We start from the raw sequence: 27,354 nt of genomic DNA on the forward strand, positions 1-27,354 counted from the left end.
TGATGCTAGTATGCCTCGTCCTCTTGCGGCTCCTCGTCCAGCCCCTTGGCTCCAAGTTGCACCGGTTTCGTCGAGCCGGTACAAGCTACTGTACCGGAGCGAAATCTCGTCGGCGTGCAGAAGAGTAGTATCTTACGAACCATCCGATTACGTCATGCGCCATCGCCTTGCATAAACAAGGTGCAGTTGCACTGCCACGGGTGCATGGCCGTGGCTTCCACCAAGCACTGGACGCGCGCGTCCGGACCTCACAGCGCGCAAGAGCTCGACGTGCGTAGCTCCACGGTGGATTCTGCAGAGTGCCCACGGGCGACTGTATAGGGCCATCTCCTCGCCGGTCGTTTGCAACAAGCCGTCTTGGCACCAGCTGGCGTGCAGTCGCCACGTCCCTTTGCATCCACTGAAAGGCATCCCCGAGATCCTCAGCCTAAATAGGACTTTCCCGCGCAGCGTAATTCGGATAGTCTATACGCACGCAATGTTTCTGTCCACACACTGACGATTGGCACAATCGCGCATTGTGCAGTTGCATGATGATGTTACGTTAGCATCTAGATGTACGACATACCCGCGGAATTCCTCCGCGGCGCGCGTTCGATGCTTTGAGGCATTTCCTTATCGAGGTGCTATGGGTAGGTACGCCCGTGTGGATACGACACGGGAACAACCCTTCGCGGAAGGCCCTGAAATCTCACCAGCTTTCGCATCACGCCGTCATAAGCTCAACAAATCCATGCCTCTGGAACATTCATTCTTGCCTGCATGGTGGCGCACCCGCCCACGTCGCTACAAGTTGGGTGTTTCTACCTGCCCGGCTTGAATTTGAGCCCTGAAGAGTCCTGTTTCGTCCTAAATGAAGTAGGGCTAGGTGTATCGCGTTGGACCAATGGCCTTGGCGTATTTCGAAAACGTGGATCCAATTATAATTATAGCCAATCCGTGTGTACCAAATGGCACTCGCGCGTCTACTCAACAGAGATCGCCATGCTCATGGTCGTCACTTTTCCATTTGCAATGAACAGCGCCAACCAGAAGACCGCCTTGGTGGCTGCCGGTGTCGTCACCGGCGTCGCCGTCAGCTCGTTCCTCTTCCGCAAGGCCATGTACCCGGTCATGGTCCGCCGCGCCGAGACGTTCATTTTGGACATGCTCAAGGAAGCCGACATCCTCGTTGGTCGCGACATTGCGGTGCACAACCCCGAGATCTTCCTCGAGTGGTCGCGCCAAGGCATGCTCGCGATCGGCGAGTCGTACATGGCCAAGCAGTGGGAGTCGCTCATTCCGCTTGACCAGCTGCTGACCAAGCTGCTCTTGCTGCCGTCCGACTCGAAGCGCAAGCTCTTCAAGTCGTGGGACGCCAAGTTTGTCGCGCTCGGCGGCCGCATCTTCAACTACCAGTCGCCGTCGCGCGCTGGTATCGTCGGTGCCCACCACTACGACATCGGCAACGACTTTTACAAGCTCTGGCTCGACCCGTGGATGCAGTATTCGTGCGCGTACTTCAAGGACCTTCCGGACACGGACCTCGACCAGGCGCAGGAAAACAAGCTGCATCTGATCGCGAAGAAGCTCAAGATGGAGCCGGGCATGACCGTGCTCGAGATCGGTTGCGGCTGGGGCGGCCTCGGCATCTTCTTTGCCAAGCACTACGGCGTGCATGTGACCGGCATCACGATCTCCAACGAGCAGCTCAAGGGCGCGCGCATCCAGGCCGAGAAGGAGGGCGTGAGCCACCTCACGCAGTACACGTACTGCGACTACCGCAAGATGACGGGGCAGTTTGACCGCGTCGTCTCGATCGCGATGCTCGAAGCCGTCGGCTACATGAACATGGACGAATACTACACGGTCATCAACCGGTGCCTCAAGAAGGGCGGCCTTGCGCTCGTGCACTCGATCACGGCCAACCGGTCGACGAAGACGGCGCACCAGCTCTGGATCCTCAAGTACATCTTCCCCAACGGCTTCATCCCGAGCGTCAAGCAAATGTGCGAGTTTGCCGAGAAGAAGCTGGTCGTCGAGGACGTCCACAACATTGGTCCCGACTACGACAAGACGCTCATGGTCTGGAACACGCGCTTCCAGGAGCACGTCAAGGCCGGCAACATCGACAAGAGCGACGTCTTTGTGCGCATGTGGGAGTTCTACCTCCAGTACTGCGCTGCGGGCTTCCGCGCGCGCACGATCCAGCTCCACCAGGTCGTCTACTCCAAGCACCGCGCCGGCCGCTACGACGCGGTCAGATAAAGAGGATCTGTCTCGTGTATTAGTCTATAGAAGAAACCCACCAAGTGCGTCGTCGTTAGCGTCGTGTGTTGAGGGCCAATGATGCAGTGAGTCATGAGCTGAGAATGGGCAGACCAAGTGATATTTCGGCTGGCCAGCATCGCGGTGACAGAGGAGGTATAGCTACACCAGAGTAGGTGCGCTGTAGCGGTGGGTTCTTGCATACAGGCGCGGTTACAACCCGCGAGTACTGTTTGCACGCCACCACCTCGGCTCTTCCTCGGTGCTACGTATTCGTACATGTCGCCTCTTGGGCGCTACAGCCCGTTCGGGTCACCGCAGCACCAAGTGGCAGAGTGACGCAGGGACCGAGACCGCGATGGCCGAGTGGCTTCTCGCTCAGCATCAACGAAGGCAGGAGCTTGCCCAGGCTGGTCACAGCAGTGGCCATACTCCAGCCAAGTGCACGCACACAAGCGAAGGTTACACACGTCGCGCGCCTGTCCAAAGTTGCACTTTCCGCGTCGAAACCCCTGCAATGGCTTACAAAGTACAAATTCCAATCAAATAAACCAATCCGACGCTGTCGATAAACATAGAAGAGCTTATGTAAGGCAATGGAACCCCGCATCCGGATGCGAGAGCGCACACGACCGGATCGAGAGAGGTGGTCAGCGCCAAGAGCGACGGCTGCGTTTCTGCCTACGGAAGAGATGGATGCTTTGCTTCGCCACCAGGCAGCTCGTTTGACCCATAGCTGCTCCAGTACATCTTCGTCAACATCCGCCGCCTCGACGATGCACAACCCGCACATCCTCGCGGGCATCGCGACGACGCCGGCGTCCATGTTTCCCATCGTCGAGAAGAAGTTCAAGATACAAGTCAACGACGAGATGGAGCGTAAGCTCTGCCTCATCGGGCAGTCGCGCGCGATGGGCCTCTTGAGCGACTTCCACCTCGTGCCGCTACGCGAGTCGAACGGCGTCGCGCTCTACGAGATCGCCGACGACCAGCAGCTCTACACGATGAAGGGCAGCGTGCTCATCCCGTCGTCGTCGGTCGCCGACGTCATGGCCTTTCTGAGTGTCCCGACCACGGACCGGTTCCGCTACGTGTTTGGCGAGCTCTTTGGCACGCTCTTCCTCGAAGGCACGGTGCTCCACGCCGCCGACGCGGCCAAGATGGCGCCGGACGAGAGCCTTAGCATCAACTGGATGGCGCTCCAGAACGCCAAGCACACGCTCGCGCACCGCGACTACGTCTTCCTCAAGTACGGCACGCGGCTCGAGAACGCCCCTCGGCCGTCGCCCGGCGGGAAGCAGCGCGGCGTCTTTACGCACCCGAGCGAAGAGCGCGTCGGTGTCCAGATCTGGGAGTCGCTCGAACTCGACTCGTGCCCGCCGCTGCCCGACTCGCTGCACGTCCAGCGGCACAAGTTTCGTCGGTCCGGCTTTGTGGTGGCGCGCGATTTGACCCGGAACGCGGTGCGCGTCTCGATCTTCCTCTCGGAGCTCCATGGCTCGTCCGACGTCTCGCACTTGACGCAGATCTGGCTCAGCAACATGCTCGTGTGCCTCTCGCGCTTCTCGCACGTCCTCGTGTCGCACCACCTCTCGCTCATGGAGCTCAAGACGTCGTTTCCGCAGGACGACGCGGTCTGCGAGAGCTGCGCCAAGACGCGGCCCAAGCCGCGGCTCTACTGCTGCGTCTGCGCCAAGCCGTTCTGCCCCAAGTGCGTCGACACGCGCTCGGTTCGACAAAAGAATGTGACCATCGACGTCCGCGTCTGCAACCGGTGCACGACGCTGGCGATGCGGGCGCCGGCCAAGCCACCGAGCCTGAATCCGCCGCCCATCGAGCCCGAGCCCGAAGAAGAGAAGAAGCGGCATGCGCCTCGCCGCATTCGGTGTAGCCCCGACGACGTCGAGCGCTGGCGCACGCTCGGGCGGTCGTTGGCGTCCGAGCTCATGACGTACCGATCCCTCGACACCGAGTACATTGGCGCGAGCAGCCACCACCCCGACGTCCTTTTCTACGAGGCTCGGCCGCCGCATGCAACGATTCGGCGGGCGACCGTGACGCTGCCAGCGACGCCGGTGGAGGTCGTGCTCGACCGCCTCGCGTTTCTTGAGACGGACCACCTCCGACACATCTTGCTGCACCTCTTTGGCGAGCTCTTCACGGCCGGCGCGCTCCTCTATTCGTCGCCCGTCGAAGGCAACGAGCGCGTCGAGGTCGTCGAGATCGAGGGCAAGACGATCGGCCGGTCGCGCCTGTTGCAATACATCAACATATTGCCGGATGGGAGCGGCGTTGTGAGCTGGGAGAGCCTCTCGGACGACAAGCTCTGGCACCAGTGCGGCTTTGTCGTCGAGCACATCCGCGGCACGCGCGTGTCGTTCTTTGTCTCGACGAGTGCACTCCACAAGGTGCTCGAGAGCCTCCGACTGCACAAGCTCCTCTCGGTGCTGCCATTTGGCGACAAGTGCGATCTCTGCCGATCGCGCAACCCGCCGTCGCCGCCATCAAGCCCGGAGCTCGCGGTGCTCCATGAAGAGAGTGAGATCGTGCCGCCACCGCCGCCGCTGCCCGACCCGCTGCCGCTCAACGCGGTCTTGGCCAAGAACCTCGAATCGCTCGGGCACATGCGTGCGGATGTGCTTCTCGCCGCCGTCGCCGAGCCCATGTCGTTTGTGAAGGAGACGCGCGGCGTCGCGCTCTATGCGCAGACGACGTCCGAGCTGCGCACTATCAAGGCCGTCGTACTTGTACCGTTTCTCAATATGCCCGACGTCCTCGATGTGCTTGCGATGGAGACGACGCAGGCCTTTGAACTCACCGTACGGCATCTCTGGGGACCGCTGCTCGTCGAAGGCGAAGTGCTCTATGCGAGTAAGAACGAGAGCACGCTCCAAGTGCACTCGATGGTGCTTCAGAACGACCTCGAGTACCTCTTCATTCAGTGCGCCAAGAGCAACGACGACGAGACGCGGACCGCAGTTGTGTGGGAGTCGATCGAGCTCGACGAGTACCCGCTACTGGCGCCCCGCCGCCGCCACCGGTTCCACCACTGCGGCTTCGTCGTCGAAGAGGCCATGCAGGGCGAGAACCCCGCGGTTCAGATCTCATGGGTCATGTCGCAGCCGCTCTTGCACGAAGACGACGACAAGGACGAGGTCCTCGAGCACGGGCTCCCCGTCGACTGGCTGCCCGTGCTCGCCAAGGCGACGGAGCGCGCGTGGACCGACGCGGTCATCGACCACCGGCTCACGCAAGCCGCGCCGGTGGCCATGGCGCCCATTGACCCAAATGCCACGTGCTGTGCGTCGTGTCGGCAAACATTTGGGCGCACGCTGACCAACCGCCAGTTTTGCGTGGTGTGCGGCGACGCTGTCTGTCTCGGGTGCAGCTCGACGCGCCAGCTCTTTGCGGGACCGTGCTCGGTATGCAACGGGTGCCTGCACATGCACACGACACAGCTGCTTCGGCGGTCGAGCTTGGCCATGTCGGCGCCTGCGTCACCACCCCGCCGCGCGCCGCCGCCGCACTCGATGTCGTCGTCGTCGTCGAGTGCTCTCTCGCGTAGTAATTCAGCCCATGAGCACAACAAGGCCATGTCCCGCACCCACTCGGCGCACGAAAACCGACAGCCGCGGCAACTGCAGCTGTCGCCGGATCGTCTCCAAGCGTTGGAGAAGCTCGGGCGGCAAGTCGCGTCCGAGCTTTGCTCCGAGATGAACGCCGTGCCTCTCAAAGACGCAGCCAACGGCGTCCAGCTCTTCGAAGTCGACGACGGGTCCGTGTACACTATGAAGGCGACGATCACGCTGCCAAAGGTCCAGTCGCACGACCTCCTCGCGATGCTGTCGATGCCGACGACCAAGCATCTGCATTATGTGTTTGACGAGCTCTTCCAGCACCTCTTTGTGGACGGCAAGGTCCTCTTCAGCAACGCCAAGACGAGCAGCAGCAGCAGCCACCTCTCGGTGCTTTGGATCCTCTTCCAGAGCGCGCGCGCCCACTTGCCTCAGCGCGAGTACGTCCTTCTCCAAGCGCAGCACATGTTTGGGTCGACCGCCGTGAGCGTCTGGGAGAGCATCGACGCCGACATTGAAGGACTGGTGCGCAAGTCGGTCGCGCCACCGCCGCCGCTCGGCGCGCTCGTGCCCGATGTCCCGTTCAACGCCGTGCGCCTCAACTTGCACCGGTCCGGGTTTGTGCTCCAAGACATCCACGGAGGCACGCCGGCGTGCCGGATCTCGTTCTTCCTCTCGGAGAACCACCACCAGCGGCCTCAAGTGTCGTCAACGACCAAGTACTGGCTCACGACGATGGTGTCGATGATCTCGGATCTGCACACGGTGTTTGCGGGCTACCAGCTCTCGCACCTCCCGCTCGTCGACGCGTCCGAGCCGCCGCCGGCCAAGTGCCCGCACTGCTACAAGGCGTTTTCGCTCGTGCGGGTCAAGCACGCGTGTCGCATCTGCGGCACGTACGTCTGCAACAAGTGTTGTGAGTCCAAGCGGCTTATCTTTGTGAAAGAGTCGATCCGCGTCTGCCACCGCTGCATCCAGGGCGCTGTCAACACGGGGCCGCTCAAAGCCACCGTGATTCGCGACCTCATGGGGTCACCGAGCACCGAGAGCTCCAAATTGACGAGCCAATCGTCGTCGTCCATGACCAACTCGGGCCCCGGCGCGCCGCGCCGCACGGACGACGCGCCCATGGTGTACAAGCGGCCGTCGCGCGTGCACATCTCGTCTGCGTTCGCGGCCGGGCTCCGAACCCGTGGGCAAGAGCTGGTGACGCATTTGCTCTCGGACCGGCCGTACTTGACGCCCGTGAAGGAGCTCAACGGCGTCCAGCTCTACGAAGCCGAAGAAAAAGGCGTGTACAGCGTCAAAGGCACGTTGATTCTGCCCAAATATGCCATTTCGGACGTCTTGACGCTGCTCGAGATGCCGGTGACCGATTGCTTTCTCACGACGATGGAGGACATCTTTGGCAGCATCTTCTACAACGGGTCGGTGCTCTACGGCGACACGCGCAGCCAAGACAGCCTCAGCATCAACTGGATGGAGCTCCGGAACGCCAAGCCGCATTTGCCGCACCGCGACTTTGTCTTCTTCAAGTACGGGACGGTCTGGGACCGCGCCGTGTGCGCCACGGACGTCGAGCGCACCGTCGGCGTCTCGGTGTGGGAGAGCTTGGATCTGCCCGAAGCGTGTCCGCCGGCGCCATTGGCCTCCAACACGGTCCGCGTCGCCTTGCGCCAGTGCGGGTTTCTCGTCGAAGAGCTCGTGTCCCGACAGAATCTCCGGCTCACGTTTGTGTTGCATGAAAACACGTCGGGCCGCAAGAGTGTCTCGGCCAACACGCGCCTCTGGATGCACAAGGTGGTCTCGTCGATTGGCGACGTCAACACGGCGATCCTCTCGCGGTACCTCGCCGAGTGCAATCTGCTCACGCACTTTTCCAAGGCCGGTCCGCTCTGCGTGATTTGCGCCAAGTCGTTTTCGATTCTGCGCCGAAAGGCCAATTGCTGTGTCTGCGGCGACGAGTGTTGTCACAAATGCTCCGAGATCAAGAAAGTCCGGGCCGGCAAAACGCTGCGGGACGTGCGCGTATGCATCCTTTGCTTGGCGCCGGCCAAAGTGTCGCTCCAGCGCATTGTACCGTCCGCGACCGCGCCAACCGACTGCATCATGATTCGCTAAGAAGCGTAATGCGAATCGGCGATCGCATCTTGGTATGATGTACAAGTGGCACCGCAGAGAAACCATGATTGTGGACATTGGAGAAATATGGTGACTGCGTGACGAGCTGGGCGAAGCGGCGGACGCAGCGTCGTGTGGTGTGCTACGACTCAGCCTCCGAGTGGGTCAAGTACATAGGAACAATGGAAGACGCGTATGAGGCCTACGCGCCGAGGCTTACGCGCCGTGCTGCCAAGCGTCGTCGTGCAGCTCGACCTGTGGCGCCGGAATATCGTCGCTGTTCCACGCAGCCTCGAGGTGGTCATCCGCGGCCATCGGGACGGCCGAGGGCATGTGCAAGACGCACGTGGCGGTGGCGTGGCACCCGCACTGCATCGGCTGGTCCATGGGTCGCTGCAGCCGCTGAAATGGGAACTGCCTGCCCGAGCTGCCTGTCCGAGCTGCCTGCCCGAAGTCTTCTTTGGGCAGCGTCATGACAAAACAGGGTACCTTTCGGTTAAGTTCGTCTGAGCCAAGGTGCCCCATGCTACTGCATCCATGCCAGCCTGTATGCCAGCTAGAGTTCGTGTGTGCACTTGGCCATGGCGTCAGTTGTTGCCGCTTGCTCTAGCGTGCAGGCATTTGCCGCCAAGGACGGGCGTGCGTGCAGCAAGGCAAAGGTCTTCCTGGAAAGCGCTTGCGGCTCAAGACCTGACGGCTTCATCTGCACGCACTACACTCGCATCAAGATCCCTAGACTCGCATGACCATGGGCTTGTTTCGATAAGTAGGAGTATCAAGTGCGGATACTAACATGATACGCATCGGGACACTTCGATCCGCATGCATCACAACGCCCTTGAGGCTCTGGAAGTACAGCTTTGCTCCAGACAGCGACGTTTGACACAGAGAGCGCGTCGTGATGCGCCTCACCCGCGGCCACCCAGGCGTCCCCACGCAACTACTGAGAGCGAGTGGCTGCGATTTTCTGACAACAAGTGAACAGTTGATACGCTGATACCTTGATAGTCCTGGTACAAAAAAATTGTACAATGATTATCAAGGTATCAGCGTATCAACGTTTCTACTACATTTAAAGTAGTAGTAACGTAAGGAACGTTATGTGGTACACATTCTGGCCAACCCATTGGCCATAATTCCAGATTTTATGTCTAGTTTCATTGGTCTCAGCCAATCGCATCACGCGGATTATGTCCCGTCAACTGCGATTTTGTAGTCCCTGTTAAGTGCTGCCACATTGATGGACATTATACTTGATTCTGTATTTATTAAGTACAACGCACTTATCAGGGATTATCGCCCTTGCAGCAGCAACTACCGGTAATAGAGCCTCTCATCGCGCGTTGAATATCCGGACAGCGGAAGCGCGCGGTCATGGCAAGGACGCCTTCTAGTACCATGGGGCCTCATGGGAAGCAGGTGAAGCCACGAACGGTGTACGAGGCGAAGCTCATCCGGGAGTGGCAAGCGCAGAGGATGCAAGAGACCCTAAGGAAGACAAGACTCGCGAAGCGTGAGCAACCCGCCGCAGCGACCTCATCGACGGAGGCCAACTCGACTCATGACGAAGGCGTCAAAGAAGCTCAGGAAGAATTAGGTGACCCAGATGACCCAGGTGCGATGCCACATTGAAGACAGACTTTAAAGACTAAAGCAAGCGACGCGCCGTCGTCGCAAATACCGGTAGACAACGCTTCGCATTCAAAAGTTCCTACCAGCTCACCCCGCACTGGACCTGTTATATGTACTGCTACTATACTGATAGGTGTTGACACCGTACACGACATCGAGCGATGGTTGCCGCTCGGATATCGGGTTGCGGTTCAAAAACTAGCGTTGGCGGCGCCATGAGACGTGCCATCATGGACGGCTGCGTCGGGCCGATATCTTTCCAGGTCGGGTCCTGCTCGTCGCGTTGCCTCTTGTTGCGATGCAGCCTGCGCGTGCCACCAACTCGGCGTTGTTCTGCTTGCCATTATTGCTTTATTCCTGCGGCGAAGCTCTGCAGCGATGATAGAGGAGCAAGGACAGAATCAACACACTTTTATATACTAGTATACTCGCACCACGAGCTACATGGAAATACCAAGGTTGCTGTCGTCGCCATACGGGCTGAACGAGCTTTTGGAAAAGTGCAGCGACCGGCACGACGAGTGGAACGAGAACATGCCTTCCATCGCAGGGTGGTCGTCCGCCTCAAAGTAGTCGGTCTGCTCCACTTCATTATTGTTGGTGTCGCCACACGGCACGTCGCTTGGCGCCGAAACCGAGCTGCTGAGAATGCTCACGTCATCACTCATGACGCACGTGCCCGTTCCTTGCTGGTCGCCAAGGCCCGTCAGCGCTACAATGGAAATCTTCGCTCTGAGACTATCCTTCCGTCGGCCATCTCTACCGGACGATGTCGGGAGCGGCTTGGCGCCTGCGCTGCCGACAAAGCACACGTGGCAGAGCCGCAGCGTCACGGTCGATGTTTTCCGAAATTGGATCGGCCACTTGCGACTGCACTGGTGACACACGACCTACACCAGCACCCAACGAGGATGAGGGTCCACCGACATTGACACGAGAACGTCGTACGTGGCCACACTTGCGGCAATGCGACTTGCGGTAAAAGAGGCCGAACTTTTTGTCGCAGCACGCGCAAAAGTTGACGCTTGCCTTGCTTTGGAACGACCCCACGGGCGCAAACTCGCCGTGGTCCAGCGCCGACGTGATCCGTTCGAGGTGAAAAAACTCTTCCAAATTGAGCACCTACACAACCACCTTGTCAGCTTCGGATGTTTTCGTATCATTTCAAGAAACAAACCCGCGCGCACTGGTGGTGGAGCATCTTGAGGTTGACGGACCGCGGCACTTTGCCGTTGGGATTCGTCACGTACACGCAGACATAATCGAGCACATTCGGGTCGTCGGTCTCGATGAAAACGTGTCCCGACTATCCAATCGCAACAACAATTGTGTCCTGTACTAGACTCGAAACAGGCGCGTACGCGGACCAAGGACGACCGCACGAGGCCGTGTGTCTCGCGCAGCGGCGGGCAGCACGCCATGTCGATCGAGTGCACGGCGCGTACAAAGCCTCGGCGAGGCACCTTGGCGCGCTCGTCGAAAAACTCGAATTCGTCGTGCGCCTGCAACAACATTCCACATTCTACAACCGCGATCGACAATAGGGTGCATACTAGTACCTCGAGGAAGCACGTGTCGCGGTTCGAGACGCCAAACGGACACTCCATGACCATCCACTCGACGCCAATGTAGTGGAGCGGGCTCAGCGCCATGAGCTGGTTGCGCTGCGTCGTCAACCCCGGGTGGTCCACGAGCGTATAGAGTGTCTGTCGGTCCAAGATGGTTTGGCCGACGACCGACGCATAGGCGCGGAGCTTGGTGTTGGTGTCGAGGTAGAAAAAGTCGGCGACTTGCGCGAGCGTCGACGGGATCTGCGTGTACGCGCACATGCCATCGAGCTGCCGGTTGAAGACGTCGGTGCCTCGGCGCATCTACTCGATGATGCACGATGAGATCGGATGGGTTGAGAGGTAACGTACCCGCGCACGGCGCCGCGTCTTGGCGTTGGTGAGCACGGCGTCGACGGGCGCGAGCTGCATCGACATGGCGTTGAGCACCACGTCCTTGCAGATCTTTTGGCCGAGCGAAATGAGCTGGTCCTTCTCGTAGCGCATCAGCGGCGGGCACGTAAAGTAGTCGGGGCGCAGCGGCAGCGACATCGCACTCATTTTGGAGCAAACTCAAAGTGGTCGAGACAGCCCAATCTTGTCTCTGCAGAGAGGTGTACGTCATGTGCGAATTCCGCGGCGGCGTGCGAATCGACGCCGCCGCCAGCGCGATCACATTTATTGTTGGCACCAAATGAAGCATACATTTCTCAAATGATTCAATACAATTTCCGTCCGACCAGACCTCACGGCAGCTGCAAGCGACGGCAATGTTGTTGAGCCGAATCAGACGGCGATGCTAGCCATTCCCTTAAAAAAGTACATTTTTACACCCGCGTGGGCCGCCGAACGTGCGGACTCTTCTAGTAGTAGCCCGTCGCTTTGCTGGTACGGTAGCATGGAGAGATTCTTGTCGCCTGTCACTCGCACCAAGCTACTACTACGCTCTGCTTGTCGCTTCAACCAAAGCCCAAAATCGACCAGCGCACGTCCACGTTCAGACCACATACCAAAAGGGTACTAGTACAGAGCTCGCAAGACAACGTTGGGAGTCTCCCGTCGATGCGTTTAGGTCATATACGACGAGCTTTACACGTCTACGCGGACTATGTACTTCTATCACTACTGCTACTCGTGCTCGTCGTCGACTTGGTGCAGACGCGGCCGCGGCCACATCGCTCGGAGCTGCCGTCTTGGAGACGATAGGCGGGCAGGTAGCTTACACTGCCCGTGGCATCGGTCACGGCAAGCGCGGGGTTGCGCACCGTGTTGTGAATGCTACCCAGCGACGTGTACCTAATTCCGCGTCGTCAGAATCGACAATGACAGCGTCGAGAGGCGCACCCTTGGTCGTACAAAGAGCAATACTCGAGCTGCAGTTCTTGGAGAAAGACCCAGACGTACTCGTACTTCCAGAGCAAGATCGGGTTGACGCGGAAGAAGGCGGGCCAGCCCTTCGAGCTCGGCGCAAAGTGCTCGAGGTCGTCCGTGAACGGGTCGCCCTTGCGCACGCCCATCGTGAACGCCTGGACGCCCCGCTTGTCCATGATGTTCTGGATACCCTCCATGAACGAGCAGGCCTGGACGCCGCATTGGAGGCCGTACGTCGCAATGCAGTGCGAGATAAAGTCGTTGACTTCGGCAAACTGGTCCGTCGTGTGGAAGTACAGCACAGGCATGCGCTGCATGGCCGCGTGGTACGCGGCCTCAAAAGCCTCGGGCGGCTGCTGCGTGCGTGCGAGCGAGGCCAGCACGCGCTTGGCGACAGCGATCCGCAGCAGGTGCAGCACGACCGTCGAGTCCTTCCCGCCGTTGAAGCTGAAGCAGATCTTGTCGAGGCCGAGAATGTCAATCGCGCGGTCGAGGACCTCGATCGAGCGCTGGAAGGCGCAGCGCATGTCCGCGTCCACGCGTGCGCAGAGCGCGTCGAAGCGGGCCACGAGGTCTTCCATGCGCTTCGCGAACTTGCCGTGGCACGTACGTGGCCAGCGTATCCGGATCCTCCGCATGCCACATTGCCGTTTCCAAGTGCGCGCACTTGAGGCGCATGTGACATGCCGCCTGTAGACCGACGAGCAGTTATGTTCGAGAGATGGGATGGCGGATGACCTCAACGCAAACACACTGCGTGTCTAGTGTAGTGACAATATATTGAACTACGTAGAAGAATATTCGCGTGTACCGTGCTGCATGGTCGGCTGCAAATAGAAAGGTCGCATCGTCAAGATGCGAACCAACGAAGAGAGCGTACGTGGATTTTTGTCAATTTTCGTCATATTTCTAGTCGACGCACGAGTCTACGTACCGGTACTAGTCTACGTAGTACGTCTAGATGACAATGTCCTACCCTGTTGGGAGCGTTTCTTTTGATTAAAGTATAGTACCGAATCCAATCCATCGAGCGTGGACTCTGCGTAACGTTATGTGCGCAAGGCTGTCATGTCATCACAATGTAGCATCAAAATCGAACGTCTCGACTGTTTCTTGTCCCTTTACAAAGTTGGTCCTCCCTCCGTGCTTGCGTGCTCCACACCGTCTGGCTTACCCGCAACGACTGGGTATTTCGCCCCGAGGCGCCCCTTGTGACGCCTGCGGCACCCGCCCAACGAGCCGCGTTCTTGACCGAGCTGCACCTCCAACACCTGCTGCTGAACACTCAAGCATTGTGCCTCTTCCAAATGATGGCAGCGCTGCGGCACGACGCATGACTACGTGACAAACTTTGTTCCGGCATGTGCCGTTCACATGCCACGTCTCCCGCTCGGCTAAGCATCTCGGCGGCCGGCCGTCGTAGCACCTTGGATCCACCACCGTATCCCGTTCAGTGTAAATTATATCTAAATAGACTCACTTCAGCAACAAAGTTGCTCCTGGAGCCCTAAAATGCACTGTCTCGATCACCGGTCCTTGGTCGCGAATGCTCTTGTTGTGAAACCGAATCCTCCGGATATTGCGCGTCAACGAAACAGGCCGGTATTATCCGGATGATGCAGCCACTATGTTCTGATCGGCGACAGTGCAACAGTGCAAAAGCTTCCGGCGCCGACGCGAATGGTTGCCGACCTCTTCCAGTGCCCACCGCTGTCGCGCTGCGAGCGAGATCGGCTCATGGAGAAGGCGCACATCGCATGCAAGCTCACGGTGCGCAATGCCTGCGCGTTCGCGGCACTCTACCCGCTCGATAGCGAGCTCCAAAACGACCGCACCGGCCGCCGCGCCACGGTAGAATGCAGTGTCAACTCCGTCATCATCGCCTGTCTCCACATAGATTCACAAGGGCGTCGACATCGATGGCGATGTGCCCGAGGCCGCCATGTGTGCGCGCACGCAGGTACGCGCGAGTCTCGAAGCCGTCGCCGACTTCTTCAACCTCGACACGCCTGCCAAGTGCGACGCGTACAGCCGCGTGACGGGCCACCTCGTGCAAAACACGCAGTCGCTCTATACCCTCGTGGCCCGCGGCGATGGCTTGCACTACATTGGCGTCAACTGGATGGTCGCCAAGACGCCGATCGGGCTGAAGGCACGCGACTTTTGCTACCTCGAGGTAGAACGCTCGGAACAGCACATAAGACAGCGTCCAACTCGCGTAGGTCCATGACGAGTTTACGTTTATCGATCGAGCGACACAGCGCGTCCGACGCGGCTGGGTCCGCTGCATGCATTCGATTGCGCTCGCGTCGTGCCCGTCCTTGGAAAAGTCGCATGGTTACGTGCGATCCCGCTTTGTCCGCGTACTACTATCCCATCTCTTCTGCGCGATTCGTCTCACCTGTGGACCGTAGTCGGGCCATGCGTTTTAGAGACGGCCCGGCCCGGCGAGCTCAAGTACTACAATGTGCTCTGCGGCGTGACGCGGCGACCGGGCTTTACGCCCGTCCTCGCACAAGACTTTGTGCTGCGCCGCCACGTGAGCCAGGTAGAAGAGTATATCATGCTAGGCACTATCGTATGCATTGACTCTAGATTCTCAACCTCGAAGACCACTTTATCACGCAGCGACTCAAAACGCTCCTAGAGACACCGACGGCGTCCTTCCCCAACAAGGACGCGATCGAGTACTGCAGTGTGTGCTACCTCAAGTTCGCTTGGCTCTCACCCAAGCGCCAGTGCCGGGGCTGCGGCGACGTAGGCAAAATCTTGTGACGATACTCGCAATCGACAGAGTGTGTAGGTGCTGTGCACCCGCTGCTGCACCAAGTGGGACGTCCCGTTGTCCGAGACGGTCATCTCGATGACGGTGTGTCAGCGTTGCACCCGTGACCGACACGCACGCGACTCGTCACTGCCTGCATCCCCAGTCCACAGCCGCTTCCGACTGGACGAGGGTACATTTTTGCACGGGGGATAGAGACTTAAACCATGGACCCATAGAAGACGAGGTGGACCCTCGTGGCCCAAACGACAGCGATGCCGCGCCAAGTCCGCTGGGTCTCCACCACATGACGTTCAAAGGCGAAGAAGATGACTTGGCGCTGGCTGCCGTCTCTCCGTTCGAGTGGACGTCCCCGCAGCTCGTCCACCTTTAATAGAGCGACGGGCGTTAAATAGTTGATTTTTGTTACAAACGGCGACCTTTCAATCAACACGACGTGGACAACTTTTCCTCGTTGTTATCGCAGGACAAATAGAATATCTTTGGGCGTCACAAAGACGTCGGCGCTCGGGTTGACGTACACGTAGCTGTTTTGGTGGGTCTGCGGGCGATACAGGCCCAAACACAGAATATTCTAGCCATATATCACGACACATGTGTGCATGAAGGACGTACGTGGTGCAAAAGGAGGCTCTCAAAGCACGCGCCGTACGGTCGACCCCACAGCGTCGGCGGAATCGTGATCTGGTCGAGACATCGCCCGGCCTCGTCGCCCCGCGGCGGCTCGCCCAGAATGAAGAGGTACATGAGGTCAATGATGCTGCCGTGCTTGTCGCATGTGCCAAGAAGCGCGTCGAGTGCATTGGGGAAGAAGACCTTGCCTACACTCCCAGCGTTCGCATCGGTTCTTCATGCAGGCAAAATATGGAACGCACCGGATGCAAAGATGGGGGTGCAAATGCTGTCGAGCGGGTCATCGGACCGCGAGAGCACTTGGCGCTTATGCGCACGAAGGATCTCGATCGTCTCTTCGTCGGCAGGCTCCTTGTTGTGTTCGTCCTTGACAAAGCGGAGGCTGCTCGGCCGGTTCTAGCCATTCCCACGCGATATAGCAATTCCTACAGGCAGCCACGTACAAGCACAATCAGAATCCGAGGCAGCGGCATGTCCGGGTGGCGGCTCGTCTCACAAAACTCCGTCACGAACCGATAGAGCGTCAGCGCATCGGTATCAATCATGTTTTCATCGACAAGATCCGGCTCGTCGTCGCAGTCATCGTCGTTGGTCGAGCTCAGAATGACGACGCTTTTGCTCTTGGCGGCGCACGCGGTCGTCAAGACGTTCAAATGCAGTGGGGAGCCATGGAGGAAGTAGACGTGCTTGAAGTGCGCAATGCTTGCGTGCTGCTTCTCCGAGATCGGCGTCGCGCTCAAGACCACGATGGGAACGACGGGCGCAAACTTCTTTTGTGGGCGATTGGGCTGCCGCAACGGCGCGACAAAGTCGTGGAGCATGTTGGGCATGCCGCAGAGAAGAATGTGATCTTCCAAGTCGTCGGGCACGCGCGTTGATAGGAACGAGAGGTAGTCGAGCGAGAGCTGCGAGTTGGACCGAGTGTTCTTGTCCTGTTGAACGACGACCTGCGTCGCACTGGCGTCGGGGGGCGGCGTCGCGCTATTAGCGACATTCAACGGCGGAAGGCGTTTGGCCGGGTGCGGCTGCGACGGCAACGGCATCTTCTCGGACGACTCGTCGTCGCCTTCGATGACCTTGGGCAGCGGTTGAAACGACGTCGGCTGCGGTGCGGCAGAGACAAATGGCTCGGTCGCATCCTGCGTCGCGCCGTCACCGCCATTCGTTGGTACGTCCGTCTCGGTCGTGCATGGTACAACGATACTTGATCGATGCGAGGCATCCGAGTCGGCTTCGGACGCGCGGCCGTTCGACTTGATCGAATAGAACGAGCTGTCGACAAGCGACGTGCGATGCGTTGTGCGCGTCAAAAGCAGCCGCCGGCTGGACTGCTGGACACGCGTCGCGAGCTTGGACGTGAACGAGTGCTTGTTCCATGCGCGCGTGATTTCGTCAAAGTTGTCGAGCATCGTTTGGTACCTACACATGTTTTTTAGTCTCCAACCCAATAGACAATATTCTGCACTTTTGGAGCAGGACGAGGGAGAGGGCGCCGACGCGCCGCGAACAGTCGGGTGACGTCGACAAGATGTACACTTTGTAGTCGCAGCGGACCCGCGTTTTCGCAGGAAAGAGCCGGTACTCGTCGTTGTGGCCCATGGCAATTGGGACAATGCCAAACTCTTGGAAGAGCACGTATGCCAGGAACGCAAACGAGACAAGTCCGTCGAGGAACCTCGGCACGCGCACGTCGTAGACATCGTTGCTGCAGCCGCGAAGAAAGTCGGACGCCCACACGTGCGAGCGGCTACGTATGCATATCAGATCGGATACTCCACACCTCTGCGTTCGTACTCGACGCCTCGGAATGGCCGGAAGGCAAAGAGGATGCTGCACACAAACGCCGAGACGCCAGGTAAGACGCAGGAGCGCGCAAGAATACCGAGCTTGAGCTGGTCCAGACATACAATGTTGTTGGCGCCCGAGAGGTGGACGTGCCGAATGTTGTCGGTTTTGAGCACTTGCACGAAAATCGGCACTAAAGTGGACATGAGTTGTCCATTTTGCGAGACAAGAGACATGGACGGTGTTTGTTGAAACGGCGCAGCGAAATCGTGATGAAATTCGACGACGTGTCGCTCCGATCCGCATCCCGCGCCTGCTGGTTGGTCAGCACAAAGCAGAGGCGCGCGGTCGCGGCACTCGCACGCTTGAGGTCGGCGTCCAGCATCGCAGAGCCCTGAAGGTACATGACGCGCTGCTCGTAAGCTGCGTTGAGGAGCACGCGTTTGAGGTTGTGCGACGGCAGTGACGGACACAAAATGACCACCTTGTCCTTCCAGTTGAGGTTGTTCGGGTGCAGAAATTGCCGCAGGAAGAAATCCAAGGCGCCCGACGTCACTTCGCCGCAAATGAGAACGTGCGGACTCTGCTCCCGCCGCGCCGTGTACGCCTTGTCGTACTCGGTGTCGCGGTTGAGCACGTCGCTGAGCGTCGAGATCTGCAGCGGGAGGAGCACCGTGGACGCGATGATGAGCACAATCACGATGATGCGGCCGTACGTCGACTTGGGTGCGATGTCGCCATACCTGCCCATCGTGTCATCTCGGTGTATGAACTGTGTACTGTTTGTAGATACCCGAGCGTCGCGATCGTAATGACAACAAAGTACATGGCGTTGTAGATCTCCATGTCCTGGCAGTGCCCCGTCGTATTCCGGTCGACAACCGAGCAGTTGCTCGGGTCCAATCCGGGCAGGTCGTTGCAAAAGCACGCCTCCATGGCCTACATTCGACATACAGCGAGCGACCTTGTGAGGATCGAAGCGCGTACCTGTTGCACTGCGCCAAAGCAAATGATGATGGAAAGGACGGCGAAGAAGAGCATGCCCGTCTCACGCGTGCGCGCCGTCTTGGCAAAGGCGAGGAGCCGAAAGCAGCGCAGGCATCGGAACGGTCGAAGGCATTTCATGGCGCCAAAGAGGATGTTGTTGTCGCGGTTCTGCGCTTCGCTGAAGAGCACCTCGACGAACTGCGACGGGATCGAGACGAGCTCGATCATCGCGAGTGGACTGAAGGCGTACGTCTCCATGTTGTCGGCCGCATACAGCCTAGGCAACATGGTGTCGCTCCCATCTCACGAGATAGGCTGCCTACCGCAGCAAGTAGTCGAGGAGGAAGAGCGTGCCAAACACGGCGTGCACGACGCGAAGGACGGGGCCGTCCATCGAGGTGTCCCATGTGACCCAGTTCTTTTGAAAGTAGAGCAGCGTGACAAAGACCCTAGCGCACTTGGGACGCGCTCCGTCGCATGCCATGATCGTACCCGAGGATCACTTGGACAATGTCGAGGAGCGACGCGAAGAGTGAGTTGTCCATGTTGCGCGCGGCCCAGCGCTGGAAGGACTCGCCGCGCATGCGGTCCTTGATGAGCTGCTGCCGCCAGCTGCGCCAGGACGCCCCGCCGTGCTTCCTCCTTACCGCCGTCATTGGCCGCCAGTAGGGAAAGTGACTTTTCGGTCGCGTCAGTTTCTAAAACGGTGGACTTTCTTAAAACAGCGAGTACCTCAGCCTGCATCGATGCGACTGTGACACTGCCGAAGAAGGGAAGACAGCATCTTTTGTCTCTGTAATAATGGAAAAACTCGATAAGCCATTTCGTGTTGATAGATGCAACGAGACTATGGTAGGTAAAGACAGCGAGGGATTTAAGCTTGCTTGAGGCTTGTGACGATCCACGCAAAGTAGCCCCAATCGAACGAGTCGGTGAGGCGGAGGTACGTGAACGTGGCGCCGCCCGCCATGTGGCCGACGACCGTCTTGACTTGGGCGTCGTTGGTCATGGGCAAGGCGTTCTCACCAGCAAAGCCGTTCTTGAGCCCAAGGATGTTGGAGGCGGCGTTGCGCGCCTGGCCAACGAGCAAGTTGGCCTGCGAGCGGCACTGGTCGTTGGCGTCCGTCATCTCCATGCACGTAAAGCAGAAGCGAATGTTGTTCTCCTTGAGCATCGTCGCAATCAGTGCGTATGCGTCGTGGTTGTTGGTGTTGTAGTAGCCGGCCGTGAGCTCGGCACCGTGGTGGTTCGAGTTGTACCACCAGTGGATGCCCGAGACCTTGATCGACAGCGTCGTCGACGGTCCATAGACAGCGCGGCCGGCCTTGGAAAGCGCCCGGCCGTGGTCCAAGAGCGACGAGGAATACCAGTCGAGGAAGAACTTGCCGTACGCGCTTGCATAGTTGTCAAAACCATTCTCCAAGAAGAACGGGCAGTTGCCCGAGACACCGGGGAGGCAGTTGAAGTTGCCGGCGTTGGCCGGACCGGACGAAAGGCCCCACGACGGGTTGTTGGTCGCGTTCGCGCGGGCCGCGATGCTTTTGGCCGCGAACGCGTCGTAGCTCGTAAACTCACCAATGCCGCAGTAGCTCCACCGGCCGTCTTGCAGCTGGTACGACGGGTACCGGAGCTCGCCCGCGGGCCCCGCGCCGATCTGGACTTCGACAACCGTGTTGGGGACCACGTCCATGACCTTGGCTTTGAAGGCCGCCATGAATTCGCGGTACATGTCGATCGGCGTCCGGCCAAACTTGTCGAGCGGCGTCGCGTCCGCCCAGAGAGAGATGTACTCAGGGTCCGACAAGCCCGACCGCGTTCTGTACCACACGTCGTTGCGCGTGAACCACGAGCTCGGAATCGGAATGTTGCACTCGTCACCGACGTTGCCGCCGCACGAGTGGAACGAGAGCACCATTTGGATCGTGAGCCCGTGCTTGGCCGCGAGCTGGGCCATGTCCAAGTACGCAGCAAAGTTATACTGGCGCGGACCCGCCTTCTCGACGAGGCCCCACCAGCAGTCGGACATGATGCCGGTCGCGCCGTTCGCCTTGAGCTTGCCAAACTGCGTGTCGAGCTTGGCGCGGTCCTTGAGCGTCGTGCCGCCCGCGCTGTCCAAGACGACCGTATCGAGGGCAAGCATGACGTTGACGGGCACAACGGCCTCGGCGATCGAGGCCGCGAGCGCGGCGAGGAGAAGCACCGTGCGGCGGAGCATTGGGAGGTGCGTTGGTGCTCGAGAGCAAATTGAAAAATGAAAACCACAACCGGCGTGGCTGGCATGCACAGAGTCACCCATTGGTTTTCGCAACTTCAACAGGTGGCTCAGCCGTACGTTTCGCATTCCGAGCCCCGGGCCTCAGGGTTCACGGCGCGTTCGTGGGTGGTTCTCAGAGGTTTTTTTGACGACGCTGCGATCGATGTGCAAAGCGATGAACCCTCGTTCGTAAGGCGGAAAGCTCGGCCGTTTGTATACGAAGCACTTGCGCGTGGTCAAGGGTGCGTGCATGAACCGTGGTACGTTGTAGTTCAAGTTGATCGCCATCTGCAGCCGTGGCAGGATTTTTTCGAATTGCGTCCGTCCGTCGTCACATTGGCTTCCGAGAAGGTGCATGTATTCAATACCGATAAGTGCTTGCGTTGTTGAAGGGTTCGTGGGTATCAGCATCGAGAGCACCCGCTCAGATTCATGCTCAGGAGTAGAGTCCCGAGTGTGTTGCGTGAACACAGCAGTGTCCATTGTACCGTGACAATAGCCAGGCCGCGGCGCGGTGCAACATCGCTGATTGGTGGATACGTCGTCAATCCAGTACAGGATATATACCTGCATACAAAATCCAGGTTGGTGCGCGAATGGCTGCGGGACATGTACCAACGGCATCCAAGGGATGGATACTTTTTATGTACTCGTGTAGCAGTCGAGGCACCCACAGTTTAGAATTTGTAGGACGAGATGTACTACAGTGTACCTGGTTTAAACGCTTTGCGTCAAACGTGTGCAGGTTGGGCGTACCTTAGGTTCGCGCGGCAACTCTATCCGGTTTTGGACCACTTCTACTAGATCCTGCACTTGCAGACTTTGGTCATGGGCTTGCGACCGTTGTACGTCTCAAAGTTCAAACCTTCTACCGCCATCAAAAGACAAGCGAAACGTCGACAACGCAACGCTATTTCATATCAAAACGCTTGAGCAATTACATATCAAAAAGCTTGAGCGACTCGGCTCGCATTCCACCTCGATAGTGCTTTCTACTGAAGCTGTGGATAGAGTCACGGCACACGGTTCGCCATGACGGCGCAACACGCCAACGGTCCGCGACACCGCGCGACCAACCGCTGTGGCACAACGCATTTCTCGAGTGCGCCGACGCGCTGCGCCCGTTGACGACAAGCTATGCGACGTCTCACGCACGCAACATGGCACGCGCCGGATTTACCCACGTCTCGCACCTCTGGGACGCATGCAGGACGTTAGATACCTTCACCGCCAACGTACGCGACAAGTGCGCCGCGCTAGAGCCTGCAGTGCGCCCGCCTACCAAAGCCTGGCTGCGTTCGGTGGTGCGCGCGACCGACTGTCTCGCCCCTGCGACATCACAGGCCGACGCTGCCTCGCCGGGGCGCTCGGCCGAGGTGCCGTTCATATGACGTTGCCCGAGAAATATGGTACAAGATAACAACATTCTCTGCCCGTTTACAACGGTGTTGTCTCCTCGTCCCACTTGAAGTGCGTCCCTCGCCAACACAACTAAAATCTTCCAATGCCGCCACAGCAAGTCGTGGGAAGGGGACCGATCGACAATTAATTTCCAAGTCAACTGCCGTTCTCGCCTTCAACGGCCTCTTTCTGCCCTGCAACTCACAACCTTCACAAAATACAATGAGCGACGCGGAAGTGCTCATGGCTTCCGTGTTCCCGCATTTGTTCATGCTTGACAAAGGTACGACCGAAATCGTCGTGGTTAGTTACAGCTCGGCACGTGCTACCAACAAGGCGCACGACATGCAACGCCAGGGCAAGACGCCGGCACGCAAGGCCATCGACACGAAAGAGAACGCTATCACGGGCAAGAAGCCGCGCATTGACGCTTCGAGCATCAACATACTTCCAGCAAAGCGTCGCACGAAAGGCCTCATGGTGCGGGTTGAACATGGTGCAACGACGCCGCGACCCGCTTCGACGCCGAGCTCCAGCTCAGCAACATCTACACCATCACGAATGCGCTGGTCTGTAACCACGACGATTTCGGTCGTATATTCGACCCGCACCTCCACTTTGCCATCCGATTCTACAACGCCACCATCGTCCGCTCGGTCGACGACGACTCTACCATCCCGGAGATCGATGTCTCCGCGACCATTGCAACGCTGCCAACGATACCCGCGTTCGAAGTCATCGAAATCGTTGGCATCGTTGCAATGGTCACGGAGATACCCGCGTTCGAAGTCATTGAAATCGTTGCAATGGTCACGAAGACATCGATCTCTGGGATGGTAGAGTCGTCGTCGACCGAGCGGACGATGGTGTCGTTGTACAATCGGATGCCAAAGTGGGGGTGCGGGTCGAATTTACGACCGAAATCGTACCTTTGCCAAGCATGAATAAATGCGGGAACACGGAAGCCATGAGCACGTCGTTTCGGTCCAACTCGCAAATTGGGTCGTCGTCGCTCGTCACGACAGCCACCAACGGGTCGCTGGCGCCTGGGCATCTTCGCTCGTACCACCAGTTTGCGGCCACCGGGTGACATCAGCTTGTTCGTCGCGCATATCGATGTGACCGAGTTGCTCGTCCACAGGCGCGTGCTCCGTCACAACCCCAGCAACTGCGTCAAGTGCGTTGATGATCGCATCGTCGTCAATGTCGTCGTCTGGGCACGCAATACCACCTAACGCATCGAGGTACGCATTGACCGTCTTGTTGCTAGCGGACGGCTGTGCAAGGACCGCCGAATGTACGAGGCTAAAGTTCTGCGAGGTGGCTTTGATGCTGGCAGCATCGATGCTCGGGTGCGAAAGAATGCTTCCAGGAAGGTCGTGAAGGACGTCATCATGTGGCGTGCGCGCATCCGCTGCGATTCAAACCCAAGCGCAAAACTGCATCGAGCGCATATCAGCCTTATCTTGACTATACAATTTTCTCACATAGCATCTTGTTGTGGGCACATCGGTTGCGCTTCCACCGACCGCGCTCAATGTCGATTGCAGCGAACACCTCCACGCACGATACATCGATACTTTCTCCCTTTTACACCAATCAGAATGATTGAAATTAGACCGATGGGCTAGAGCTCCTTCTTTGACAAATCACGGCCTTTCATGTTTGCAGTGAGCATGATCTCGACCAGCAGCAGGCGCAGTCGCTCCCATCTTTGTGTACTGCCTAGGTACCGCCACAATACCTCCTGTACTCGGGCGCGTTGTATCGCGAGAGAAAGGTCAATTTGCAGTAAGACCATCTTTTTAAGGGAATAACCAATTATTCCCTATATTCCCTGGATCGTATACGCCTGTCCATGCAGGACCAACTGCAACCGACCCACGCGATAGACCACGGGCAACGAACGTCATCGGTCAACATGTGATTGCTCACTCCTCGAGCACCATGGTGACGACCGTGCTTTCCTCAGGTGCCATTGCTCGATTACATGACGCCTCCGACGTCAAGAACCAGTTGACAAAACGCTATCCCACATAAAATATCGTTTGACTACAAAGGCTCATGTATTAGTCGCGCGACGAGTCTCTGTACAGATACCGAATGATTCGGGTCTTGCACCGTTCCGAGCGATTCAAATGCGCCTGCGAGGTCACGATTGGGGTGTTGCGTATGGCGCTCGCACCGATCGACTCGAATCTACAGTTGAACGCTTGCTTGAGCAGTTTTTCCGAGTGGCCATGCTCCGACGACCAGAAAATTAGGTGATTTCAAACGTCAACGCCAAGGCGACGTTTCCAGAGCATGTTTTGTTACGCCTAAGGCTCGTTCCGGCTACTACCGATACATCCATCCATTTGGCGACACCAGCTCGTATCGCAATATTGGCCTCTCATCGCGCTGATTTACGCCAGGCAAATGATTTCTTATAGCTTCTAGCTTAGCTGTAGCGCGGCGATGCTAGGCAAGCGACCTCGTGGTCGAAATTGCGGTCCTCGGATCAAACCACCGTGTGTGGTGTAATGCGCGTTCTTTTTTGTGGCTACGTCGGACGTTGACTGGCATGGCCACGGTCCGGTATCCGGAAGATACTCGAACGCAGGCATGTGATTGGTGCTAGTTGTATTTTAATCCGGATACCACGACAGGGCTGCGCCAGATCAGAACTCGCAGTCGTCCGTCGGCCGAGGCCAGTCGAGAGATCATGTCGATGCATCCCAACGCTGCCTTGAGCGCGCCGAACCTCTGGTACGTCCAGCAGCAAAAGGCCCAGCGCCCCGAGGTCGTTCTCGACGTGTCGCTCGGGCAGTGGCATGCGTGGAGCATCTCACAAGCGCACTGGGTGCACGACGCCCACCGGTCGGCGTGCCACGGCTGCGGGCACAGCTTTACCTTCTTTCGCCGCAAGCAGCACTGCCGCATGGTACGAGAATATGCTCTCGAGCAAGGAAGGCGATGGGCTATCTTCATGTAGTGCGGCGAGATCATCTGTCGGCAGTGCGCACGGCGCGTGTGCCTGGTCACGCTCGACACCAAGCGTCAGCGCAAGCCCCAGCAGCGACACATCAAGGTGTGTCCACCGTGCTACGCGTCGACGCAGACAACACGCATCTCCAAGCTGCCGTCTCCGGCTGCGTCGCCAAACCCGTTCTTTGCCACGACACCGACGATCCCGCTCCTGGAAGAAAAGTCGCTTGCGTCGTCGTCGTTCACGGCCTCGACGTGCCCGTCGTCCCCATACTGCTCGCTCAAAGACGATGCGCCGCCCAGCATCGAGGATCTCTGGGTGCACTCGAACGAGCAAGCGCGACTCCAAGCGCTGTGGCAGCTCCATATCCTCGACTCGCCACGGGAGGCAACCTACGACACGATCTGCAGCCTCTTGGGCGACCTCACCAACTGCCCCATCGCGTACATCAGCTTTATGGACGCGCACCGGCAGTGGTTCAAGGCGAGTGTCGGGCTCTTCGTACCCGAGGTGCCGCGCGAAGCCTCGCTCTGCGCCTCGACGCTGCACGCGCCGCGGCCGATCCTCGTGCCCGACACGCTCCGCGACCTACGCTTTGCCTCGAACCCGCTCGTCGCGTCGGCGCACGGCATCCGGTTTTACGCCGGCGCGCCGATCGTTCTCGGGTCGTCTGGCGTCGCGATTGGCACCATCGCCGTGCTGGACACGGTCGCGAGCAAGCGCAGTGCGACGTTGCATGACGATGTTGTGCACCATCTCAACCGACTCGCGCGCCTCGTCGCTTCGTACGTCGAGCGTCCCCAGCCGTTGACACCGCAGATCGTACTGCAGCAACTCCTCCGGCAGAGCTTGGAGACCAAAGAAATGCTCTCGGGTCGCGGCGGCGTCTCGTGGCACTCGGGCAAACCGTCGATCTACCGGTCGTGGTCCAGCATCTCGGAAGACACCGAGCAGTGAGAACGTTCTCAGTCGATTATTTAACATGTTGCATGTTGTGTGTTGTGTACGGTGGACCGAACGAGGAGGAAAAGACTCGAGAAGCATCGGATGTCATATCTATCCAACGACCTATCCAACTATCTATCGTTCGATCGACCTATCGCCTACCGAAGTCCGGTGACGTTCGCTCGCAACCCCAACAACAAGCATTGTATTCGTTTTAGGAGGTTATATTGAACTTCGAACCCCTATCCCTGTAGCATACATTGTTTCATATTGATAGAAACTTCGACCTGTGGCATTTAATATGCGTCCATCCAGCTAAGTGCGATAGGCGGATCGCGATGTTCTGCCTCCACGTAACCCACGCGATCAGACGTCGGTGCAGGACGATGGCGACGAGCCCCAGCGTGAGCCGCTTGGCGCCCTGGAAGCAGCGCCTTCAGGAAGCGATTGAAGCCAACCGACACATCCCAGGCACGCACTACCTGCAGATGGCGACGGTGGCCCAAGACGGTGCGCCGCAATGCCGGACAGTTGTCTTCCGTGGCTTTGAAGGCGAGACGGGCATGACCATGATCACGGATGCGCGCAGTGCCAAGGTTGCCCAGCTGCAAGCGAATCCCGCATGCGAGGTGGCTTGGTGGCTGCCGCAGAATGGCGAGCAGTTCCGCATCGCGGGCCACGTGCAGCTCGTGACGCCCGACGACGACGCCGCTGGCTTGCGCGCGCAGCTGTGGCACAAACTGCGCGAGAGCATGCGGCAGCAGTTCTTTTGGCCGCAGCCCAACACGCCATTTGTCGACGCGCCCGTGCCGGTGGTGACGTCGGCAACGCCGCCACTGACATTTCTTGTGCTCGTGCTTCGGCCGCAGCAGGTCAAGTACCTTCGTCTCCACGACAGCTTTGCCCAAGTCGACACGCTTAATGCCTCGGACGATCCCGCGTGGGTGTCCCGTCGGATCAACCCCTAGCAGCATCTGCACGTCTCCTCCAACAATCAAAATGAGACGAAGCTCGTTGCTCGATGATACATACCCACCCACGTCTTCGGGCCAAGCCACATGAGCGAGCGAGCAGCATCGCTCCAAACCTAGACAGACCACTTG

At 58.6% G+C, this 27,354-nt stretch overlaps 11 protein-coding genes across 11 annotated transcripts; 6 read left to right on the forward strand and 5 right to left on the reverse strand.

Annotated features, from left to right (window-relative positions):
- Positions 1 to 984: 984 nt before the first annotated feature.
- Positions 985 to 2,366, forward strand: SPRG_00820 (hypothetical protein; the record flags this gene model as incomplete). Its single annotated transcript, XM_012339036.1, has 1 exon — positions 985 to 2,366. One exon carries the CDS (start codon positions 985 to 987, stop codon positions 2,245 to 2,247), a length of 1,263 nt encoding a protein of 420 aa, XP_012194426.1. The 3' UTR covers positions 2,248 to 2,366.
- A 510-nt stretch (positions 2,367 to 2,876) lies between these two features.
- Positions 2,877 to 7,980, forward strand: SPRG_00821 (hypothetical protein). The gene has a single exon (XM_012339037.1). The coding sequence runs from the start codon at positions 2,940 to 2,942 to the stop codon at positions 7,941 to 7,943; it is 5,004 nt and encodes a 1,667-aa protein (XP_012194427.1). The 5' UTR covers positions 2,877 to 2,939; the 3' UTR covers positions 7,944 to 7,980.
- A 179-nt stretch (positions 7,981 to 8,159) lies between these two features.
- On the reverse strand, positions 8,160 to 8,468 carry SPRG_00822 (hypothetical protein; the record flags this gene model as incomplete). The annotated part of the gene is made up of 1 exon (XM_012339038.1): positions 8,160 to 8,468. One exon carries the CDS (start codon positions 8,466 to 8,468, stop codon positions 8,160 to 8,162), a length of 309 nt encoding a protein of 102 aa, XP_012194428.1.
- Positions 8,469 to 10,015: 1,547 nt separating this feature from the next.
- Positions 10,016 to 11,690, reverse strand: SPRG_00823 (hypothetical protein; the record flags this gene model as incomplete). The annotated part of the gene is made up of 7 exons (XM_012339039.1): positions 11,495 to 11,690; positions 11,135 to 11,446; positions 10,937 to 11,077; positions 10,753 to 10,881; positions 10,524 to 10,697; positions 10,339 to 10,465; positions 10,016 to 10,287 (listed from the first exon to the last, which is right to left on the reverse strand). Exons 1-7 carry the CDS (start codon positions 11,681 to 11,683, stop codon positions 10,016 to 10,018), a joined length of 1,344 nt encoding a protein of 447 aa, XP_012194429.1. The 5' UTR covers positions 11,684 to 11,690.
- A 521-nt stretch (positions 11,691 to 12,211) lies between these two features.
- SPRG_00824 (hypothetical protein) lies at positions 12,212 to 13,074 on the reverse strand (the record flags this gene model as incomplete). The annotated part of the gene is made up of 3 exons (XM_012339040.1): positions 12,212 to 12,219; positions 12,255 to 12,418; positions 12,467 to 13,074. The coding sequence occupies 3 exons, from the start codon at positions 13,072 to 13,074 to the stop codon at positions 12,212 to 12,214; spliced, it is 780 nt and encodes a 259-aa protein (XP_012194430.1).
- Positions 13,075 to 14,173: 1,099 nt separating this feature from the next.
- Positions 14,174 to 15,651, forward strand: SPRG_00825 (hypothetical protein; the record flags this gene model as incomplete). The annotated part of the gene is made up of 7 exons (XM_012339041.1): positions 14,174 to 14,344; positions 14,391 to 14,669; positions 14,716 to 14,856; positions 14,928 to 15,041; positions 15,089 to 15,250; positions 15,297 to 15,450; positions 15,497 to 15,651. 7 exons carry the CDS (start codon positions 14,174 to 14,176, stop codon positions 15,649 to 15,651), a joined length of 1,176 nt encoding a protein of 391 aa, XP_012194431.1.
- Positions 15,652 to 15,664: 13 nt separating this feature from the next.
- On the reverse strand, positions 15,665 to 19,374 carry SPRG_00826 (hypothetical protein). Its single transcript, XM_012339042.1, has 11 exons — positions 19,176 to 19,374; positions 19,007 to 19,132; positions 18,684 to 18,960; positions 18,490 to 18,635; positions 17,937 to 18,439; positions 17,706 to 17,889; positions 17,377 to 17,658; positions 16,355 to 17,330; positions 16,154 to 16,307; positions 15,894 to 16,099; positions 15,665 to 15,852 (listed from the first exon to the last, which is right to left on the reverse strand). The coding sequence occupies exons 1-11, from the start codon at positions 19,337 to 19,339 to the stop codon at positions 15,736 to 15,738; spliced, it is 3,135 nt and encodes a 1,044-aa protein (XP_012194432.1). The 5' UTR covers positions 19,340 to 19,374; the 3' UTR covers positions 15,665 to 15,735.
- Positions 19,375 to 19,456: 82 nt separating this feature from the next.
- Positions 19,457 to 20,972, reverse strand: SPRG_00827 (hypothetical protein). Its single transcript, XM_012339043.1, has one exon. The coding sequence runs from the start codon at positions 20,896 to 20,898 to the stop codon at positions 19,558 to 19,560; it is 1,341 nt and encodes a 446-aa protein (XP_012194433.1). The 5' UTR covers positions 20,899 to 20,972; the 3' UTR covers positions 19,457 to 19,557.
- A 1,588-nt stretch (positions 20,973 to 22,560) lies between these two features.
- SPRG_00828 (hypothetical protein) lies at positions 22,561 to 23,428 on the forward strand (the record flags this gene model as incomplete). Its single annotated transcript, XM_012339044.1, has 3 exons — positions 22,561 to 22,818; positions 22,869 to 23,212; positions 23,278 to 23,428. 3 exons carry the CDS (start codon positions 22,561 to 22,563, stop codon positions 23,426 to 23,428), a joined length of 753 nt encoding a protein of 250 aa, XP_012194434.1.
- Positions 23,429 to 25,042: 1,614 nt separating this feature from the next.
- SPRG_00829 (hypothetical protein) lies at positions 25,043 to 26,263 on the forward strand (the record flags this gene model as incomplete). The annotated part of the gene is made up of 2 exons (XM_012339045.1): positions 25,043 to 25,261; positions 25,313 to 26,263. 2 exons carry the CDS (start codon positions 25,043 to 25,045, stop codon positions 26,261 to 26,263), a joined length of 1,170 nt encoding a protein of 389 aa, XP_012194435.1.
- A 322-nt stretch (positions 26,264 to 26,585) lies between these two features.
- SPRG_00830 (hypothetical protein) lies at positions 26,586 to 27,291 on the forward strand. The gene has a single exon (XM_012339046.1). It carries the CDS (start codon positions 26,590 to 26,592, stop codon positions 27,217 to 27,219), a length of 630 nt encoding a protein of 209 aa, XP_012194436.1. The 5' UTR covers positions 26,586 to 26,589; the 3' UTR covers positions 27,220 to 27,291.
- Positions 27,292 to 27,354: the final 63 nt, after the last annotated feature.

The sequence above is a fragment of the Saprolegnia parasitica genome, assembly GCF_000151545.1.
Source record: "Saprolegnia parasitica CBS 223.65 unplaced genomic scaffold supercont2.2, whole genome shotgun sequence".
Classification (NCBI taxonomy): domain Eukaryota; phylum Oomycota; class Saprolegniomycetes; order Saprolegniales; family Saprolegniaceae; genus Saprolegnia; species Saprolegnia parasitica.

Bases quoted from the DNA above. Each gene is read 5' to 3' on its own strand.
- SPRG_00821 (XM_012339037.1), top strand. From the start codon at position 2,940: ATGGATGCTTTGCTTCGCCACCAGGCAGCTCGTTTGACCCATAGCTGC.
- SPRG_00826 (XM_012339042.1), bottom strand. From the start codon at position 19,339: ATGACGGCGGTAAGGAGGAAGCACGGCGGGGCGTCCTGGCGCAGCTGG. The intron at 17,890-17,936 runs GTCCATGTCTCT...TGTCCACTTTAG, and splicing joins GCGCCGTTTCAACAAACACC to TGCCGATTTTCGTGCAAGTG. The intron at 15,853-15,893 runs GTACGTCCTTCA...ATATATGGCTAG, and splicing joins AGAGCCTCCTTTTGCACCAC to AATATTCTGTGTTTGGGCCT.
- SPRG_00827 (XM_012339043.1), bottom strand. From the start codon at position 20,898: ATGCTCCGCCGCACGGTGCTTCTCCTCGCCGCGCTCGCGGCCTCGATC.
- SPRG_00830 (XM_012339046.1), top strand. From the start codon at position 26,590: ATGTTCTGCCTCCACGTAACCCACGCGATCAGACGTCGGTGCAGGACG.